The following is a 22,787-nucleotide window of genomic DNA, read 5'->3' on the forward strand; positions in this document are numbered from 1 at the left end:
GGGGGGGGGGGGGGGGGGAGGTGTGCAGAGAAAGAAGAACATTTGACAGATCCAGAGCTTTATACTCAAATCCTCGGGATAGATGAGGCAAGCTTTCAAACTCTGCACCCAAACAGACTTGGGTTCAAATCCTGGCTGTGTTACTTCCTCACTGTGTGGCCCTGAATAATAAATGATTTCTCATCATGAAATGGGAATTATTTATACTACCAGCCTCATGGAGCCATTTGGGGAAATAAGTGAGTGAAAGCAGTTAAAAAGCTTAGCACACTGCCTGACCTAGAGCAGGACCTCAGCCTTTGTTGATGTGGCCATTACTCATAATTTTCAACCAGCAAACCTGAGGAAGGCCCACTGGCCTTATTGTAAAAATCAAAAGAATCAAAATGCTTTGAAAAGTGCTAAACATTTTCACCTGCGTCGACTTTTTATTTTTTAATTTATTTTTTATAGAAATTTATTGGAAATTATGGGGAAATGTTACTTGTATGGAAGGCACTGCTAAGAAAATAAAGCAGAACTGGAATTCTGTTTAAAAGCTAAGTGAGGGTAGAGATTAAGCTATTTGTTTTAAAAAGGGTTTAGAGTTATGTGGGTTTAAATTACACACTCATTAATTTAATCAAGAGAATATCAGCTTTATTAAATAAATGGATTTCTGAGATGTTAGAGGTTATATAAAATAAGACTAACAATGGATGCAAGCCCGGTGCAGGATATTTTTTGAGATGTCATTGGCTAGTCTAATCCATTGTCCCACTCTGTGATAAGTATTTGAAATTTTTTAAATGCTTAATAAACATTAAGCCTAAACCCAGGGTTGCAAGTATTATTATACTTGAACAATAGGAAACTGAAGAGAAAAAGTAAGTGCTCTGCCCTGGACATTCTGCCTTAGAGGTAGGCCCATATAAGTCTAGCATCTCCAAACTCAGAACTCAAGACCAAGTATAAAGTCGGGTTAAAATCACCTATATCAAGAACAGTCAAATCTCTAGAAAAAGAAAAGAGATTTGTGGAAGTTGGCAAGTCCAAGATTGACGGGCAGAGTGGGGACACTGGGGAGGACGCATCTTCTCTTTTAAGGGGTAAAGGACTTGCCCCTGTCCCTCTTTACACCATTTATAATTGTGTGCATATTATATCCAGAGAAGACCAGGAGGTTATCCAGGGAATATGATTTGTGTAGACCCCAAAGAGAAGGAAAGTTGAGGGACTTTCCATCTTGGCAGGAAAGGATCTTGGAATGGAGGACAGAAAGGAGGTCATCAGAGGTCATTTGCTTTCTACAGAAGAATTCTCTGAAGGCAGCATAGGGTGATGATTACCAAGGCAGCCTCAAGCAGCAGACTGCCTGGCACTGAGGCCTGACTCACTATTTCTCACCTACCTCACCTGTAGAATGGGATAGTAATAGTACCAACTTCCCTGAGCTATGGTGAGGATTAATTAATGAGGTAGTCTCTGCAAAAGATGTACCACGCGGTACCGAATAAGCACTTCATAAGCATCAGCCCAAGATTCTTGACCCTAGTAAATGTGTGGCCACAGTGCCATGGGACCACATGCCCATTTCTTTGTTAGACATTACCCCAAAGGAACCTGGAAGTCAGCACATTCAAAGCTGAGCCCATCACCTTTTTCGAAATCCCTCCGATGGCATTTCTGATCCTCGTGGCACCATAATCAGCCTGGTACTGAAACCAGAAACCAGTTCATCCCTCCTTTCATGCACACACCATCACAGACCAAGACCATTCCACTGAGCTCTTTAAAATGTCCCCAGTCTGCCTTGCCCTCCCATTCCCATTGTCATTGCCCTGTTTGGGCCTTATATTGTTTGACACATCTATGCAGTTGTCTCTAACTCTGCAGACACCAATATCAGTCTGGCTCCAAACCTCAGTCCTCGTCCCTGAGTCAGGGAGACATTTCTGAAACACAAGACTGATGGTATCTCTCACAGATGTTTCCTTGACTCCCCAAGGCCCACCAGGATAAAGTCCAACTTCAGTGGTATGGTACCACAGAACCTCCCAAATCTGCCCTGCTCCGATCCTGCTATCCAGTTGTGCCCTCTCTCCCTCACATCCTTCACTCCATCCCTGCTGAGTATGTGGCAGTCCCCAGGAAGCTGGGGCAAGACTCAGTGTCTGTGCCTCCCTACCCCCTGTGCCCGGGATGCTCCATACCCTTTGTGCACCCAGGGCCCTATCTTTTCAAAACTCATCACAAGGTTTCATTTCACTAGGAACCATCCCTGGCACCCTCTCAGAATTGACCATCTCTGGTTTGTGCTGTTATCACAAGCCACTGTTTTTCACCTTTGGTGCCTACAATAACTTACCATGCCCGCCGACATGACTTATTTTTCTGTTATACCATAAAGCCCTTGTGGACAGAGATCAAAGTTGATATATACCTCTAGCCCTAGCCCCTGGCCAGTCCACACACTAGTGACCAAGTCAACACATCACCTCGACCAGGATTGTAAAGAGCTGAGACGACTGTGCCTTTATAACTACCATTTCTTGAGTGGACACTAAGTGGGTTTATATGTTTTTTCCCATTTAATTTCCCGAACAATACATGACAGAGGTACTATATTATTATTATCTGCGTTTTACTGGGGCCTCTAGAAGTTAAGTAACTTGCCCAAGGTCACAGACCTAAGAAGCAGTCTGGACTTGAACACATCTCCTTCTTTCCCCAAATCAACTCCACTGCCATCCCTCCACCTCAATAATTCAAGCCCTTGAGGAAGAGCAAACTAGTTGCAGCTTTTTTACAAAACTCAGTTTCTAGACTTTTATGGGAAACCAGATACCCAGTCCAGCAGGAATGGAATCCCCAAGTCTATCCTAGAGAGTAGAAAGTCCTGGCTGGAGAGCTTCCCATGACAGAAGACATTGGCTGTTCAGAGATGGTCTATCAAAGACATATTTGAGGCTAGAATAGAACCACAGCCACTGAAAATGAATTTCCATTTATCTCTTTCGTGTTTTTATATTTTAGGAAAAGTCAGTAGAGCTGTTCCATGGTGTATATTAAATTCTCTTTCTAATTCACCCTCCCAGATTTCATTTGGGCCTTGTATTATATTTCATTATTTATTATACAGTTCAGCCCTGCCTTGCCACTGCTTCACCTTGTTACTAACAACTATCCCAGGTTAGACTCAGCCTGGTGCAAAGGCAGCCAGCTCTGAGGGTCAAGGCCACAGTTGCAATTTGGCCTGAAAACTCCATCTAGTACAGCAAAAATACCTACCCAGAAAGGTAGATTGTTAGCCTGGAATTTGAAGTGTTTTTTTTTTTCCCCCTCCTAAATGAGCCAGGAGGAAACTATTCAAAATATGTTTGTGATCTGGTTATCACTCCCCAGCTTGCCCTTCTCATCCAGATATGCACAAGAGCAGCCATTGGGCAGGTGCTGAAGGACTTCTGAAATGAAATCCTCACACCAACAAATGTTGTCATCACTCTGCTGTCCCTGTCCCTTCATTTTAGATAGCTTCCTTGATAGCTGAAATTATGGGCGTTTTCTTTTTAACATTATGAATTATTTTATTTTATATATTACAGTAGTCCCTCTTTATCCACAGGGAATGCTTCTCAAGACCCCTAGTAGATGCCTGAAACCACAAATATCCCCAACACTATCAATATTCTGTTTTTCTAAACACACATGCCTCTGGAAGTTTAATTTATCAATTTGGCACAGCAAAAGAGTAACAATAAAACTAAGGATAAAATAGGACAGTTATAACAATATACTGTAATAAAATTGCCAGAATCTTGATTCTTGCCCTTTGAGGCCATTATTAAGTAAAATAAGGGCAACTGGACACAAGCACCATTGATAGGAGAAATCTTTTTTTTCCCCAAGCTTCCTTGTTCTCATCTGAAACTTCTGGCATGTTCCAGCTGCAGCACAGAAAATTAGACAGAGGAAAGTGAGGGGTTTATTCAAATAACTGGAGTCAGAAAACATTGAGAACATAGAAAAAGTACCAATAAACTCCCGAAAGATGTCAGAATGGGGAGAAATTGTGCTCTGCAGAGCAGTGAAGAGACTTGCAGTGTTACAGAGAGGAAATGGCATTTGAACAGAGCCTTGACCCTGAAGGATGGGGAAAGTTCATTTCAAGTGAAGAGGAAATTGTGTAAACAAAGACACAACAGAGGCAGGAAAGTGAGGACATTGGTGGGAACCGGGGTATTAATAGTGCTGTATTATCAACAACAGTGCCCTGAAGACAACTTTGTGACTCATGTGTCTGACACCAAAAACATACATCCCACAACCAAGTATTTTACAATTTTTTTTTTTTTTTTTTGCCCAGGGAGCATCTTTCAAATGATATAACAGAACTGGAGATTCTCCCTTTTGAATGGTATTATCTAGATGCATAGAAGTAGTCATGTTCACTAATGTTGATTTTAAGATTCTGGTTGGTTTTGCTCTTGCAGAAGGAAACTCCACTTGCTAACGCTGCATTCTGGGCAGCAAGGAGAGGAAACCTGGCCCTGCTGAAGCTGCTGTTGAACAGTGGTCGAGTGGATGTGGACTGCAGAGACAGTGTACGGAGGGACACGGTATCTGCATGCCCAGAGCACCCTTTTCCACCCTGCAGGCACGACAGCATCTCACCAATACAGTTCCCTTTACAATGTTGACTTACTTGCTTATGTGTTTGCTTGCTTTATCCCTTTCAAAAAGTGCTGTGTATAGTGGTGATCTTAAAAACACACAGGTAAAGTCAGAAAGGAAACAGTTGCATGCACACAGTGGAAGACAGCCACCAGAAGGTTGAAAAGGCACAGGAAGCAGAATTGGCAGGTTCCAAGAAAAAAAGACTGTTGAGTAAAAGAATTTACTTTAAAAAAAAAAAAGTGAGATAATTTAGAGCACACATGGGTTGTTGTGGATGTGGGAGTTGATTTTCTACAAAACTGAGAAAACTAAGACATTGAAGCCTCCACCCAGCCTCCTATCCCTTCTTCACCATTCATAAACAAAAAGACATTAACTGTCAAGTAAGAAGGGGAAATAAAAATAGATACTATTCCTACTGGCAGGTCCCATCTAGAGAGCCCTTTCCCTCCTCCACTAGAGGCCATGATTTCTCCTGTGCTCAGCAGGACCTCTCTACATCTCTGGGGACAAAAAGCATCTCAGATGAGAAGATGATTTTAGAACTTTAATCAAAATGCTTTCAAAGGAACCTTATTGTTTTTCTGCAAACAAGGGGTGCCATTACACAAATTTATTGCACAAATTTGGTAAATGAAGTCTACCACCAGCCCAAGTGTTTGCTCTAGTTGGCCCACTGGGGATCAGGGCAGGAGAGTGCGCACCATCATATCCACTCCGTACCCTTTTCTACCTGGTTCCGTGTTCCAGAGTCTGAACCATACTGCCCTCCTTCTCTCTGGCCTCTGGTTGGGTTTGGCCAATGGAAGCACCAGCAAGAGACGGGCTGGGAAGAGAGAGGGCTGGGGAGCCCAGGGCCCTCCCTGTTCTGTCTGGCAGTGATGTTCTCACTGTGTGCATCCTGGGAGCCGGGCTCTTCCCCTTGCACCTCTGGCCTAGCTGGTCATGGAACCCCACTGTTACTAGCTTCCAGAACTACACTGTTCTTTATAGCCTCTAACACCCAGGCCACAGTGCTCGCTCTCTCTCTCTCTCTCTCTCTCTCTCTTTCTCATGTATATGGTTTTTTTCTTTTTTTCTTAATTGATTTTATTTTTTTAAATACACATGACAGCAGAATGTATTACAATTCTTATTACACATATAGAGCACAATTTTTTATATATACCTTTGTATATAAAGTATGTTCACGCCAATTCATGCCTTTATACATGTACTTTGTTTTTTGTTTTTTGGGTTTTTTTTTTGCATTACAATTCTTATTACACATATATACCACAGCTTTATAAATAGTCTCTTTATTAAATTTCTTTCCAATTATCCTAATTTGAATGTACCATCTGTTCCTTGCCAGAACCCAGGCTGACACAGGGTTCTGGGCATCTGTGAACTGACCGTCCTGTTCTTACTTGGATCTCACAGGTCTAGGTCCTACCCGAGACTGTCCAACACAATGGGATAGGCCAGTTATTGTGGCCTCAACCACTAACCACTTTGATGACCACTTTCTCTGTTTTTCTTCAAATTATTCCTATTCAGATGCCCCTATGACTTCCTCCTGACTTTTGGCTTCTCAAGGCCAGCCTGCTGCACCCCACACTCTCCCCCTTGCAGGCACTCTTAAGTCATCTGTCCTGTCACCTTCCTTCCAACAGAGCTCATGCTTTGTCCCTGTCTGTCTATTGGGTGACCACCAGCTATTTTGGCCACAAAGTTTGCTTCCATGGATAGATATTAATAGGTTTGTAGATGGTCTCTTCTTGTCTAAATTAAAAAGCCATTGGGGGAAAAAAAGTAAAAGGCCATTCCATCAGGCTGGACGCGGTGGCACACACCTATAATCCCAGCAGCTCGGGAGGCTGAGAAGGGAGGATTGCGAGTTCAAAGCCAGCCTCAGCAAAAGCAAGGGGCCAAGCAACTCAGTGAGACTCTGTCTCTAAATAAAATTCAAAATAGGGCTGGGAGGTGGCTCAGTGGTTGAGTGCCCCTGAGTTCAATCCCTGGAACTCCCCCGCACCAAAAAAAAAAAAGCCATTTAATCAGATTTCCAGAGAGATGATTCCTTAACCCAAGGAGCATGCTAAATGGTGGTCATTTCAGACATAGTGTTATTTTGAAAGGGCCTCTCAGGTTGGTGGTGACTGAGAGCCAGGAGATATGTGGAAATAGTACAGGCTTTTGTTTCTCTTGGAATGTCACTGGCTGGGCTTCTGCTTCCTTCAAAGGCCATCTGAGCACGGATTCCAGGTTCCAGGATGATCTCTTCCGATGAGATATCTAGGCTAGTACTTTACTGGCTTATGGGGCCAGCCCCAGGATTACCCAGGAGGCCTGTGAGAGCCATTAGAAAGCAAGGAGAATGGGGCTGGCGTTGTGGCTCAGTGGTAGAGCACTTGTCTAGCATGTGTGAGGCACTGGGTTTGATTCTCAGCACCACATAAAAATAAATAAATAAAATAAAGGTCCATCAACAATTAAAAAAAATTTTTTTTTAATAGAAAAGGAAAGAAAGCAAGGAGAGGCCCACAGGACTTTCTTCATTGTCCTTAATCTGAAGTGTGACAATGTTCAGATTTTTTTCTAACAAACAGCATGGTAAAAAACAAATATTTTTCTCTCTGAGCCACCTACTATACACCAGAAACTTTGGTTTGCTAACACTGATTCACCTTTGATTCCTAGATTAATGTTTTCTTTTAGCCTTTTTAGATGTATAAATGTATGTGTTTCATTGTCTTTTGATTTTGGACGTCACTATATTTATATACAATTATATTTGTTTGCTCTTTCAGAACCAATTAGGTTTTTTAAAAATGCATTTTAACATGAGTCAATGACATGAAGCAATCTTCATCTTTAGAAAATTAAAATCAGTCAAGCCATTGGATGTTAAATATGTAAAATATTTTTGTGCAATTTATCATAACACCTCTTTATTCTCTTTCTCCATTGCTCCATTCTGACTTTTTCTCAGTTGACCATGATATAGAATTGAAATACAATCTACAAAGAAGTATTATTGCTATTTGTTTGAATCCTCTTTTTTTTAAAAAAAAAACATATGAACCTAACATTTTTTATTCTTTTTCAAATAACAAAATTAAGTGCTTTTGTACTTCCTTTAGATCACAGTTAATTTTTATTCTGAGACCAGTGTGACCCATGATTTTTTTAAAAATGTCTCTCCTCTCACATAAAAGTATATATTCAATATATTTATAGCTTGTCTAGTGCAAGACTTTTTTTTTTTTTTTTTTGCAGATGGTACTGGGAATGGAACCCAGAGCCTCATGCATGATAGGCAAGCACTCTACCATTGAGCTACATCCCCAGTTCATAGCTCTAGTCAAGTTGGCTTTAAACTAAGTGTCTTAGTCCATTTGGACTGTTATAACAAAATACTTAAGACTGGGTAGTTTTTAAACAACAGAAAGTTATTACTCACAGTTCTGGATGCTGGGAAATCCAAGGTCAAGGCACTGGAAGATTTGGTGTCAGCTGAAAACTAACCCTCTGTTCATGGATGGTGACTTATTGCTCTTCCTCACCAGCGGAAAGGGGAAAGATGTCCCTTCAACTTCTTATTTAGGGAGCGGGGGCCAGGGGACTGGGGATTGAACTCAGGGGAACTCTGCCACTGAGCCATATCCCCAATCCTATTTTGTACTTTATTTAAAGCCAGGGTCTCACTGAGTAGCTTAACACCTTGCTTTTGCTGAGGCTGGCTTTGAACTCGTGATCCTCCTGCCTCAGCCTCCTGAGCTGCTGGGATTACAGGCGTGTGCCACCTCGCCTGGTTTCAACTTCAGGGTACTCATGAAGATAAAATTCTCTTGACTTAATCACTTCCTCCAAAGCCCTACCTCTTAATACCACCACAATGGGCACTCCAACATGAATTTTGGAACCACACATTTCAGACTATAGTATGAAGGGTTCTCCTATCTGCTGTCTAAATTAAAAATTTCTTCACATTCAAGAGGATGTTGGAGGCTGGAGTTGTAGCTCAGTAATAGGGTGCTTGCCTACATGTGTGAAGCACTGGGTTCTATCCTCAGCACCACATAAAAATAAATAAATAAATAAATAAAAATACAATGACATTATTTTTAAAAAGGGGGAAGTTGGTAATACCAAGCTTGCCACTAATGATCTGGAGAATATAAAGGAAGGAGCTCAAATGAATATGGATGATACAGCCTTTATGCAGCCTCATACCCAAATTCCAGGTATGGTCACGTGGGATAGAAGTATCATTGAGCACTACCATGAAGCCATTAGCTTTTCTTGACTCTATGTACTTTCCATGTGAAGCAAACAAGACTTTCCCAAAACTAACATGGCCATTGATAGATGTCAACAAAAGCTAGGCGATGACCTCAGATTTACTGAACTTTTATCATAATATCTTTTAATATCTAATACTTTCTTAACTAATAATCTAATAGTACTAAACTGGTTGACTAAATAATCTTCTTTACTAATTTAATTAGATACCTTTTTATTCCCCCTTTTTACTGACAAACAGAATGATAGTTGTAAAGGTTTAATAATGTGTCCAAGTTCATACTGTCAGTGACCAGTCAACCATATTGGTTCCCACGCATGGAAATAGCACAAAGACTAAAATTCACTTAATCACTAAGCATACCTAGTAAGCTTTCCTGTGCAGACTGTCCTTCTTGTCATCCATTCCTGGGAGGCAGGTTGCTAAATATGAGAAGGTGGTGGTTAATATTACAATTTCAAGCCCTTGAAAACAATTGCAAATTAAACTATAAAACTCCACTTCAACCAGACAGGTACATATCATACCTCAAATCCTTAAATCTTTTTTTCTCTTTTTTTCTTAAGTACATGCTTTTCTGCTAAACTATCTCACAGCCCCCCAAGCCCTTGAATCAAGAGACCTTGATGACCACCCTCTTCAACCCCTCAATTTAAGATGCAAGAAATGAGTCCCAGTGGTGTAAGCAACTTGTCCCAGGTTGTGCTATTGTTTGATGACACAGGCAGACTTGGTCCCCTCAACCCCTGATTTTCAATTCTGAAGTCTCAACGCATTCATCTTTATCTGAATCATTATGAAGTTAAAGATTGCTAAATACAAGTTTAAATTTTCTAATTAAAATAAATATTATTTTAAAAAAATTTAAGAAGAATTCTAAGTTCAGAAAATCAACTGGTACTGTTTAACCGGTTTTTGCATTTGGCTCAGGAATAATTTAATGTAAATCATAAGTTGAGAGCAATTGTATCACTGATGCCTTAAAATACAATGACCATGGTTCACTTGGACTCTGTTTCTGAAATTAATAGAAGTAAGTGAATTCATAAACCTCAGCATTTGTCGCTTTGCTTTTTCCCATCTAGACTGTGTTATTCATGAGGCATTTTGATCACTGCAGGAAATTTTGCACTTGGATTTGTTCTGGGTAGAGCTGATATCTCTGTGGTCTCTTCTCCAGGATCCCTCTCTCTGACATAACGAGGGCCTAACTGTTCATCTGTCTCTCCTTCATCCAGCATGGCACCACCCTCCTCATGGTGGCCTCCTATGCAGGCCACATTGACTGCGTAAGGGAACTGGTTCTGCAAGGAGCAGATATCAACCTCCAGAGAGAGGTAGGTCAGGTTATGCATTTGAATAAAAATGACCAAGCCAAGAGATCTGAAGTAATTCTAATAATGAATTGGTAAGAGGACAAGAGTCTTTATTGCTTTTCTACTATGTTAAAGTCCATTGTAGAATTTGTTGTGCCTTAAATAAGGTTGAGGAATGGACTGTCACTGGACATGTCTGAGGTAATTTTAAAAATCCATTTTGTGTTGCTCTAATAATACCTGAAGCTGAGTACTTTATAAAGAAAAGAGGTTTATTTAGCTTGCTGTTTTGTAGGTTGAAAGTCCAACATTGGGTGGCCCCATTGGTTTAGCCTTTGGTCATGGCAGCATTACAACATGGGGGGGGAAGAAGATGGGAAATAGAAATAGCTGCATGCAGAAGAAACAAAGCACATGGGGTGGCCTTGCTTTATAACACTCCACAAGACTCACTCACTCTTTGAGACCAACATTAATCGTTTCCAGATTCTACCCACCAATGACTTAATTGCTTTCCATTAGGCTCTACCTCTTTCAGATCCCACTGCCTCGACACTGCCACTCTAGAGCACAAGCTTCCAGTGCATGAAACATTGGAGGACACGCTGAAACCACATCAAATGCATAGCAAGCAGTAACCAAATCTCCTACCACATTTCTTAAACATTAACACATTTTGTCTCATGCATAAATCAGTTCTTCCTTCTTCCCTTGGCATAGATGCTATAGCATTTATAGGATTTTCCTAGAGGTCATTGTGTTTTTAGTCACCAATCTATTCATAATGAAACTTGCTTGCTCTCAATCATCCTCACCAAACCATCTCTTCAAAGGACTTTTCTGTCTGGCCATGTATTAAATAAGCTTTCCCAAAAAAAGCCATGTGGGTGAATGTTGAACTAAAATGTGAGCCTGTGCCCACACTTTCTTCAGGGTAAGCTTCGGAGTTTGGTTTTGCCAGAGGATCCATTTTTGGTCTAATCTAGAAATGAGTAGGAAGGCTGAGATATTTTAACATACTTTGGGATTCCAGTCCTAAGAGCCTCCATATATTTCTAAGCTGACCTAAGACCTGGTAAAACAACCTTTATAGAGACATGTGCTCTGGAGATCTGAGTGAATCTGACCCCTCAGTTCACACTGACTCAGACCTGAGGTGGGCATCCTGGGCAAGCTCCAAACCAGACTGAGCACTTGGTTTTCCTTGATCGGGGCTTATCCCAAGTTCTGCCTTGCAGTTGTTTCAGAAAGACAACTCATCAACCAAAGCCTCGCAAAGCTAATGTAACCCATCTTTCCAGTCTGGACCACCACCCCTAAGTGGAGCAAGTTAGGACACAATCAGGCAGGTCTATGGGCTATGTCAAGAGTTCCAAAGTACATCCAGTAGTCCTTCCTGTCATTCTCTGGGTATTGGAGGCCTTGGCTGTAGATCATGAAAGAACAATGTGTGACTGACAGTTCCTGGAATCTAGTTCCCCATAGCCCTTGTTCCGCAAGGCTGGCCTATTAAGAGGGGCAGTGTAAAGAGACCACAGCAAGTTCAATTAATCTTCCCACAACCAGGTTCTTTTGAACAATTTCCATAACAATAGATCATTGTTTTAGGTCATTTTTCACATCAGCACTTTGTTTCCCTCTGGGATGAAACTCTTTAGATCCATTTAGAATTATAGTTTAAAATTACCATCATCATTTGTATTCTTCCTTTCTGTTTTATGGTCCTTGTTTATTATAACTTTAAAGCAAAGACATTTTCTCTAAAGAAAACAACGTGATCCAGATCTGCTTGCTCAAAAACCGCATCCCAAAGTGCAGGTCCAATATGCGCGAAAGCCTGTTTAGAACAACTGAGAAAAGTAAGGAGAGAGAAGCATTTGATTTCTACACGGATAGTTTTGATGGTTTTATACTAATCTGTTTGGTTCCAATGGTTCAACTAGTCAACTAGTCTTAGAGATGAGGATTTACCAAAGCACACTCAGTTCGGAGGTAAACCATATGGCTCAAATGATGATACTCTTTAAGTTTCTAGAAGTCCCTTGAATATCCTGAAACCATGCCAATCTGGGGCAATAGAACTGCTAACCAAAGGGAGACCCAACCTCACCCACCTGATTTGGAAGCTGGATGAGAGAGCCTTGCGGTGCTTTGGAAATTACTCTTAGGGTGGATTTATACCTTGGTCCATTATTAATCCATTTTAAAATCAAAATATTTGTTTTCTGAAAAAAATACCTGTCATTATTTCCTTAGCTTGGCTCTGTAGATACCCAGAGTTTTCTAGGGTGGCAAACTGGAAGCTAAATTGTCCTGAAAGACCATCACTGTAGAGAACCGGAAGTCATGGCTGATTATAACTGGCACACACAGGAACTACAAATGCCGTTAGTATGAGACCCTGGGTTTCAGTTAGTAAAGTACATACATTTAAGATCTTTATTCACATTCCAGACTGAAATCTAGATTCTGTTATCTATGAAGTGCTCCATTCTCATGCGTAATGGTTGATAGTATGTAAGTTACAAAATTGGCTCAAACTGCTGTCATTATGGCTTTTTATTAATGTGTCAAAAACATATTGAAAAACAATCTATTTCCATCTCTGACTTTTTTCAACTTGTAAAACCTGAAAGTCTGAACCCATTAAACAGTAACTCCCCATTCCTCCCTCCTCTTCACCCCTAGCAACCATCAACCTGCTTTCTGGTTCTATGAAGTTGACTTCTTTGGACACCACAGTAGAATCCAACTGTATTTGTCCTGTTGTGACAGGGCTTTCTCACTTAGTACGTCTTCAGGTTTCATCCATATTGTAGGATGTGTCCGAATTTCCTCCCTTTATAAAGCTAAATGATATTTCATTGTATGGATATACCATGTTTTGCTTGTACATCCATCAATGGACACTTCAGTTACTTCCACATTTTAACTGTTGTAAATGAGGCTTCTGCTTCACACTTATTAGGACACTTATCACTAAATTTAGGGCCAATACAGATAACCCAGGTTGGGTCCATCCCCTGAAAATCCTTAACATCTTTTGCCACATAAGGTGATATTCGTGAGTTTTAGGAATTTGGACCTCATCTTACAGGGAAACACCATTCACCCTACTATATCAGGAATAAAGCTCTCTTTCACCTTGTCACATCCCTGACCATGAAATAAATGAGTTTAAATGCAGCCCCTTCCTAAGCTAGAAAGTCTGCATGCAGGGATAATGTTTTGTATTCTTTGTAAATGTATAAATCTGTAATTTAACTAAATGTCTTTCAAAGCCAGCCTGTCTCTCTCCCAGTCAGGTACAACTGCCCTTTTCTTTGCTGCCCAACAAGGTCATAATGATGTCGTGAGATTTCTCTTTGGATTTGGAGCATCTACGGAATGTAGGACCAAAGTAAGAGAACCTTCTTGATTTCATACCCTATTGAAAATTTTCAGAAGTCTTGGGTATTAAAGAAACCACCAATTTTTATAATTTCTTTCTGCAATATTATACAAATTTGTGCTCCGCTTTCTACAAGATTCTCAAGCCTACAGATATGGACCTCACCATGTTACTTATAATGGTTCAAGGATAGTTCTTGGAATTCATTCCAAACAATTATGATTTTGCTCTGAGCTCAAAATGGGAGAATTTCCTGAGGAATTATTTGAACTCTTTCTTGCACTGGTTGGTGCAAGACAACCAGTGTCTGGGACACTAAATCTTATAATCAGGAAGAGTACAGCACCAGGTAGCTCTCTAACTTTCTCTGTTTCCACGTAACTTTGTTCTGTTTCAAGATTAACCTCAATACTATAATAAGAATCAGTGGAAGTGTTAATCTGATCCTAGTAAATCTAAGAAATTTCTAAAGGCAGCAGTGCTTTTCATTTATCACTGAAATAGATAAGGCATTTATAGTTTATGTAGTTGGGCAAGTCGTTGTGGTCCCTCCTTTAAAGAAGTTATTGATTTTATGCAGATAAGAAAATCAAGGGGCTGGAGTTGTGGCTCAGAGGTGGAGCACTTGCCTAGCATGCATGAGGCACTGGGTTCGATCCTCAGCACCACATAAAAATAAATACATAAAAAGATATCGTGTCCACCTATAATTAAAAAAATATTTTTAAAAAGACTCTTAAAAAAAATCAAGCCTTGCAAAAAGACCAATTTTGTGTTCACAACCTAGATTTACTTGGTAATGTTCTGTAGTAGGAGAGTATGAACAGATTGTTGTAGTCGTCAGCTCATTTCTGGCCTAATCATAATAAAAGCAAAAGTCCTGAAAAAAATTTCCAAGTTGGAAACTTAGGTTTTCTTAACCAACTGTATGTAACATTTAGATGTAAAAGGAATTTCTGGTAGATCTTTTTTCCTGGTAAATTGCTAAATATTAAGTAAATCCACATCTCATATAGGATTTCCGCCTTTTCTGAAACCTGCTATTTCACTGTGCTCACGTCTCCAAACATACTGAGTATAATATACAGAAATACAAAATATTTATGTATATTTTATATTAATTATCACTTCATTTAAAAAAATATTTATTTTTTAGTTGTAGTTGGAAACAATACCTTTATTTTACTTATTTATTCTTATGTGGTGCTGTGGATCGAACCCAGGGTCTTGCACGTATGAGGAGAGTGCTCTACCACTGAGCCACAACCCCAGCCCCCCCACCTCATATTTTAGAATGAGAAATGCAACTAAAAATAGAAAGGTCTACGAACTTAAATCTCCATTCTTTAACAAAGTCAGAATGATCATGTGTGACCATGTGACTACTTCAGTCTTCTTGGTTAACAAGTTAATACTGGCTTAAAGCCTTTACACCTGAGCCAATTTGTCCTGTCCCAGAAATCCACAGCACATGGGGGCCCAAGAGGAGCAATTCCACAGGTTTCCATTAAGTCAACTGCAGGTGTCCAAGAGCTTTTTTTCTTTCAAGGGAAGAAGAGGCTGTGAGTTTCAATATGCTCCTGTCTTCAAAACTGACTATGTTTCAACAGTTATTCTCTTTGTATTAAATTTAAAAAGTTATAATCTAAAACTGTGTCCTTAAAAATCAGGGCTCAGTTCTATCATAATCATTGTATTTTACTCTTCTGTTACCTCATTAGTCAAATAGCTGAGAAAATTGGCAGGACAAAACCTGAAAACAGTGGAACTAAGTGATGCTATTAAGCAATTTCTTGATCCCCCCTCAAACCTCCCCAATGAGCTGCAGCCTTCAGTCCCGCTCCTCTCCCTTCCCCACCCCTCAGGGCCCAGCTCAGCACCCATCCCCACCACACAGCCAAACATCCTCACCACAAACTTACTAAATCTGACCCTCTGAAGGTGGAACTCCTTTCGAACAAAAACCCTATTCCTAACTTTAGAAACCACAGTATCGTATTTGTGATTCATATTTTTTAGTCAGATTACATGTTCTTGAATTATTTAAATGTCCACCTAACAATTCACAGAGCCAAACAAACAACTCAACCATTCTAGAAGGGAAAAGATAATGTCTTACCTGTAGTGCCTGAGAAAAACCATTAATGGTTTTCATTGACCACAAACTCAATGAGTCAGTAGTGTGATGTGGTTGGCATCAAAGCTAATTCTAATTTGAGCCACAGAAATAAAAGTAGAGTAGATGGAAGAAAGGAATCTCCACATCAGAGCACACCAACTTTATAGTGTTCTACTTTGTTTGGGGGCCCTTACTTTGGAAGAGACCTGGGAAATTGGCAGATGTTCAGAGGAAAACACTAGGTATGACAGTGAGAGACACGTGGGACATGCTGTCGTCCTCTGCTCTTTTAATGGAGGCAAATCTTGCCCCAAGAAAGCAGTGGTTCCAGAGGGTCACCCAAAAAAGCATCTTATACTCAATGGATTTTAACTGGGTGGCACCACAGGGAGAAGCCAGTGTTTGTTAGGGAGGGAGGTCTCTGGCCAGAAGCCATGGGAGGCTCTTCTGGCTATTCCAGGATAGAACTGACAAGACTTGGCACAGATGTTGTGCTCTGTTTTTCTCATATTGAGAAGCAAATAGATGGTTCTGCATTCAGCATGGGAAATTCCTTATCATAATAACTTGGTGAAATAACTGTAATAGATCTCTAGCAAATCATCCAAGTGTACAACATAGACATGTCCTTAAGATGAACCTGATCATGATTATAAAGCAAAGGTAAAAGGGTGAAAGAAAGAGAGTTTGTTACTATCTATGGGCAGATTCTCTTCCAAAGTTCTATCTAAGTGAGGAGCTCCTTGGTAAATACGGGCCTATACTTCTCTAAAGGCATTTATACTTTTCATGTCCACAGGATGGGGGCACCGCCCTGCTGGCTGCCAGTCAGTATGGGCACATGCAGGTGGTGGAGACCTTGCTGAAGCACGGAGCCAACATCCATGACCAACTTTATGTGAGTGTGTTTTCAAGCGGACACTTGCTCCTTCCTTCATCACACACAGCATTGCAGTCTAAATCCAGATGTTGGAAACACCAACTTCAAAAACATTTTAAATTGGGACTTTCATCTGAGACATCAAAAGGAAAAGATATAGTTGACCACATGAGCTTTTTCTATATAGAAACCATATAATATTTACCCATCATTTTTTTTGTCCTCAGTCTTAAATGTTGTATGTCTGAAATATTTCAGATACCTATGCACATTAAGGTCTTCAAAATCATAAGATACATAATCACTCATATCATGATGACCACATAGCCCAGCATGTGGACTTGCCAATAACCAAAATATACTGTCCTATTGTATAGTCATTTGTGAGGAAGGACACAAGGAGGAGAGAAGCAGGTGGGTGGGAGGGTGCACCATAGACCCTTGAAAGGCACCCATTGCTAGTGTGGGTCTATTTGTAGCTAACTGGCAATTATCACATTACCTTGGGGCTCTTTTAATTGTGACTGTCATTCCATAGGCTTCATGGAAAATGTTTTCCCGGTTTTGTAGGGGAAAAAAATGAAATATGGGGAGATGAAGTGACTTGACAGAATCTCGTGGAGAGGAGGGAAAGAATTCCTACCTCCAACAATCTAGGAACCATATTCTAGATTATCCCCAAACTAGGTTTTTAGCCCTTTTGCCTAGGGCACTCTGCTTTCATAGCTGGATAATGAGCTGTGGAGGTGCGATCGTTTCCATTGGAGTACCCTTTCCAAGTTTACCTAGTTAGCTCTGATAAATCACAGGCCTCTGAAGTCCATGGCAACTAGCCTTACCCCTCTGCACTTCAAAATCTGTGACACTCTTTGAGCCTGCAGCATTAAGAGTAGAATGAATGAGTTACTTGATAATGATCTAAAGGAGTGATTCTCAACTCTGGCTGCCCATTAGAAGCACCTGGGGAGCGTTAAAAAAAAATATTTCAATTCCCAAGCCATCCAAAAAGAGTGAGGGCACAACTTGAGCAACAGGTGGTTCTGACATGTGGCCAAATCTAAGAAACACAGGCCTAAAGCTTTAGCTATTTCTTTGGCTTTATATAGGTAAGGTGTGCCTGAGTGTGTTTACTAGTGCATATATGTGTAGATTGATAAGAAGAGACAAAGTCTTTGAAAAGGGAAATTCATTGTGATTTTCATAGCCATCCAAATTGACTATGGGTAGAGAATTTGTACTCATTAAAAAATATTCTTCCAGAAGACTCTTGGAGGACACATACCGCAGAAATACAGAGTTTTGGGGGGGAACCTCCGATGCCAAATTCCTTTCTATTGTAAGCCGAATCAAAAATTTTATGCATCGATAAAGGGGAATGAAGGGAAGGAAGGAGAGATGGGAATAGGAAGGACAGGATGAATAGGACATAATTTCCTATGCTCATACATGAATACATGAGTAGTGTAACTCCACATCATGTGCAACCACAATAATGGGAAGTTATACTCCAGGTATGTATAATATGTCAGAATACATTCTACTATCATGTATAGCTAAGCTACCCAGTCAGCTCTAAAATAAATAAAAAGTTTTTTTTAAACACAATTTTTAAAAAAATTGTGCATCACAACTTCCCTTTACTCTCACCCGAATATACCACATACGGGGATGGGGAGCAGGGGTTAGGGATCCCTTCTAGGAACTGAAACTTGCAATGCCAGCGAAAAATGCATCACTGCCCCAGGGATGCATAGATGGTGCAGTTCAGAAAATTCCTGAGAGCAGCCGCTAAGGGCATGGTAGACTTACTGAGGCATTAGGGAGCAGCTGGGATTTCTATCCCTGTATCTGCTTAAAAATCTGTACAGACTAATTTTTTTTTTAATTATTATTGCCTTGAGGGCAGTCTGGCAGCTCAGCTGACACCCACTGGAAATCCAGTACCCTGCACATGAGGCGCCTAGTTGAACTTGCAGGGAAAGGTGTTTTGTGTTTTAGCTGTTTGTTAGCATTCCCAACTGGAGGTGTGATAATTAGCTGGGCTGGGTGGGTGTTTTCCACTAAGGTGTGCTCTGAGTTTTCCACTGCAATCTAGAAACAATGAGACTAACCCTACTCTGTGCATGCCCTCTGGGTGAAGTGAGCATTTGGGAGATGTGTGCTCTCAGTCAATCATACATTTACTGCAATTACCTGGTGACCTGTGTCCGTGAAAAAAAGAAATGCCCAGAAGACAGAGGCACCCAGTTAAAAAGAAAACTCAAGAAAATGGGAGCTCGAGTTTTGGGCTTTTATGCCTCACCTTTTACATTTGTTGATGTCTCCTGGATTGGGAGCATCTTTGTGGAGATTCTTTCAAAGGGCAGTTTATCTGAAAACATCATACCTTTTAATTTTTGTTGTTATTCTTGTGGTGATGGTGATAGTGGTACTGGGAATAAAACTGAAGGCCTTGCACGTGCTAGGCAAGTGCTCTACCACTGAATTATATCCCCAGCCTATTGTGCCTTTTAATACTCAGGGAAACTGTATGTTAAGGAGACATGGATAAGGGACCAAGAAAGACAAAGGTGTAGAAAAGATCAAATTGAAAGGACATTTTTACACCCTATTCATAAAAACACACAAAATAGGTTTGAGGTATTTTTGTTGTTATCTAACACTAAGCTCATCATTAAAAAAAAAAAAAAAAAAAAAAAAAGGAGGGGCTGGGGATGTGGCTCAAGTGGTATCGCGCTCGCCTGGCATGCGTGTGGCCCGGGTTCAATCCTCAGCACCACATACACACAAAGATGTTGTGTCCGCTGAAAACTAAAAAATAAATATTAAAAAATTCTCTCTCTTTCTCTCTCTCTGTCTCTCTCACTCTTTCTTTAAAAAAGGATAAAAATCTAAAAGGAGATGAAAATGGAAAATTATATTAAATGTATTTTTCACTTTGATTTATTTAAAAATAAACGTAAGACATAATTTTTGAATACTTTCAATTTGCCTTCTTTCAGGATGGAGCCACTGCCCTCTTCCTAGCGGCCCAAGGTGGTTACTTAGATGTTATTCGATTATTGCTGTCTTCAGGAGCAAAAGTCAACCAGCCGAGGCAGGTAATGTCCATTGATGAAGTTTGCTCAAGTGCATGAGGCTGTTAGATGTCCTCCAGCAGGACATACCTAAGATACCCAGTCAGCTCTAGGCATTCTTTGAACCCTTTTGCCTCTGTGATGAAAACTTAATCTTTGATTAAGGTTTCTCCTGGACTATGCTTTGGACTAACCAGAAAGCCTATGGAATCAAGTTGACATCACCATCCTGTGCTTTTAAAACTTGAGTGTTTAGTCTGAGGTCAAGTATGCATTCTGCCACCTCCTGTTCAAATAAAGTATGACTGCACTGAAATAATGAGTGTTGGCTAGCCCGGAACATAGGTAAATAGAGGCAAGTCCTGCCCGGCCCCTCTGCTGATACTCTGCCTTATCTCCTATGCCTACCCCCACTTTCCTCCACCACACATAGAGGAGCCCAGGCTGTTGGAATCTTGGGCAGATTCTGCACCTTCATCTCTCAAAATCATATCACTTTTGAGATTTCACTTACCAACAGCCTGTTAACATCTGGCTAGTCCATCCACAGATACTTAAAGGAACAGAAATGCAAGCTAACAATGGCAGCACTTGATGAGCAGTCAAGAGCCCTCCAAAAGTAAGGAAGCATAATATGTTGCTCTTTCTCTGCCCCAATTAATTTTCGAGGGGAAGGGTGGTACCAGGGATTTAATTCAGGGGCACTCGACCACTGAGCCACATCCCCAGCCCTATTTTGTATTTTATTCAGAGACAGGGTCTCACTGAGTTGCTTATTGCCTCGTTTTTTTGCTGAGGCTGGTTTTGAACTCACAATCCCCCCACCTCAGCCTCCCAAGTGCTGAATTTACAGATGTGTGCCATGATAACTGGTTTGCAGCATGACGCACATCTGTAAATGTGAGACATGACTATAAAGGTAGTACTTAGGGTAAAGCCAAGCTGATGTCTTACCAGTAATGACCCCCAGGCAGGTTTCCATTGAAATTGACCTGATAAGGGAATACCTAGATATTTACAGAATGCCTCTCTACAAAACCTTCGGGTTGGTCTGAGGTCTTGGCCATAAGCTTTGTGGATCTTCAGAAGCTCATTAAAAACTGAGGAAAGAAAGCGCTTTGGGATATAAGGTCTGGATTACAGAGTTCTGTATTCAGTAACAAGTTGTGTGGTTTTGAACAACAAATCAACCTCTCCAGCCTTCATCTGAAAATTAGGAAGCTGGGCACGATGAACCTAACAACACTTCGAGTTTGTCAAGTTTTGATAGTTGTTTTATTCAACATTCAATCTGTGTTTCCTAGCACATATCATGTGCCAGGCACTGCTATGAATGTAAAGTTGTATTTTTAGAATTTTAAAGATCTTAGCTTTAAATGGTGATAAGAACGCTATTCAGAAAAAGTTGAATCCTAAGACCTACCAAAGCTGATATTTGGGATGGACTTTGTTATTTTCTTGACTATCCTTCTTATTTTGAAGTTGTTGACTGATTCTGAATCAGAGATTTCATTATACCAAAATTAATTAAAGAAATTCATTGTTTTTAGACTGTAGAAATTTGATTTGGAGATGATTATCCAAGGTGCCACTGTGAACTTAGGCATGAGATATTGTCAAGATTATCAAGCGTCTAGTACTTCCTCCCCAAATAATTTATGGCACTTTGACAAATCTATTTGTAAAATATATTTTATATTTCATATGCCAAAGATTCTGTATGTAAACAAACAACAATAACAACAAGGTTGATAGATGATGTTTCAAATGTTGTATCCACTTGAACCTAAATTGAGTCATGCAATGACCCTGAAACCAAAAGTTAAAGAATAAACCAACACTGCAGCAGTAACCACAACATGTGGTTGTTTTCATTCCTAGGGAGTGAGGATAACCTGGTCAAAGGGATTGACCTGGCCTCTGAAGACCCACCCTTGAGTTAAGACACATCCTTCCAAAGATTGCGCCTCATGGGCTCATTTTGAATTGTTCAGAGCCCAGCTCTGAAAGCACCATTATTCAGGAAAGGGGTGTTTTATAAAATAAGAATTGCTTTGAGAGAAAAAAGCAATGGAATTTTCCCTTTTTATAGAGTACGCTGACCCCATTGTGTTCTTAAATCGTAATCAGTTTTACTACTTGCTGTGAGTATATAATGAAAGGCTCTTATCTATCCAGGTCAGACTAGCCCAAGTTCTGCCTTCTTTGAAATTATAACTCTGCTGATTTCATTCTGTTTTTTAAAAAAACAAATAATGTCATAAAAGTGACAAAAGTTATACGACTCCTGGCTGACTTTCTTACAAGTTATAAGAAGCTTTCAAAAAAAATAAAAGAAATTGTAATTTCAAAATTTCCATTAAGATGACCTGCACCTGGTAGTATGTTATAGGGAGAGCATCTGGAAACCAACCTTTACTCTGAAATCTCAGCTGACATATTGTGTCGTTATCAAAAAGTTCTCAGATTTACAAAATAAGGACAAAGATATTTTCCTAGTTTCATTTCTTACTATTCTTAGATAAATCTGAGTTATAATCTTTGTGCTGCCATTATATGGAGTCCCCCTACTTACCGGTTTATGACTACAGGATGTTAATAAAGTTGCTTTGAAATTGCTCAGCTGACATTTGATCAGAGCTGCAGGGAATCTGAACTGTACTAAGAATGACTTTTCTTTGTAACTCTACCACTGAGAACAAAATGGAGACCTTTTTCATACTTGGTGCTGAGGAAGCATAAACACAAGCAAGCCCCAGTCAGGTGTGGGAATGACTAAGCTTTTAATTTGAAACTTGAAGACTTTCCTTCCACACCATCCACATAAAGAGGTCAAGACATCGTTGAACTCCACAATCACTCTAAAATCTCATTTTTGTTTCTTTCCATGTGTCCTTTCCAAGTAGAGTTGACATGAGTCAAACATTTGAATCAGTAGCCAAGGTGCCTATAGTCTATTTTTCTTTTTTTAAGGAATGAACTCCAAGCAATGAATTTTCCTCTTAGAACTGCTTTCAATGTGTCCCATAGATTCCGATATGTTGTGTCTATGTTTTCATT

At 40.2% G+C, this 22,787-nt stretch overlaps 1 protein-coding gene across 7 annotated transcripts in view; it reads left to right on the forward strand.

Moving 5' to 3' along the window:
* The window catches only part of Ankrd29 (ankyrin repeat domain 29), a 53,204-nt gene that overhangs the window by 8,168 nt on the left and 22,249 nt on the right, over positions 1 to 22,787 (forward strand). For 3 of the 7 annotated variants that reach the window (XM_048806432.1, XM_048806428.1, XM_048806430.1), the window contains exons 2-6: positions 4,473 to 4,598; positions 10,183 to 10,281; positions 13,562 to 13,660; positions 16,570 to 16,668; positions 19,653 to 19,751. In XM_048806432.1, the coding sequence (XP_048662389.1) occupies positions 4,473 to 4,598; positions 10,183 to 10,281; positions 13,562 to 13,660; positions 16,570 to 16,668; positions 19,653 to 19,751 (522 nt within the window). Of the gene's footprint in view, positions 1 to 4,472; positions 4,599 to 10,124; positions 10,282 to 13,561; positions 13,661 to 16,569; positions 16,669 to 19,652; positions 19,752 to 22,787 lie in introns of those variants that run through there. The other 4 variants (XM_048806433.1, XM_048806429.1, XM_048806431.1 and 1 more) reach the window with 2 other exon arrangements.

This window comes from Marmota marmota, unplaced genomic scaffold (assembly GCF_001458135.2).
Source record: "Marmota marmota marmota unplaced genomic scaffold, marMar, whole genome shotgun sequence".
NCBI lineage: Eukaryota > Metazoa > Chordata > Mammalia > Rodentia > Sciuridae > Marmota > Marmota marmota.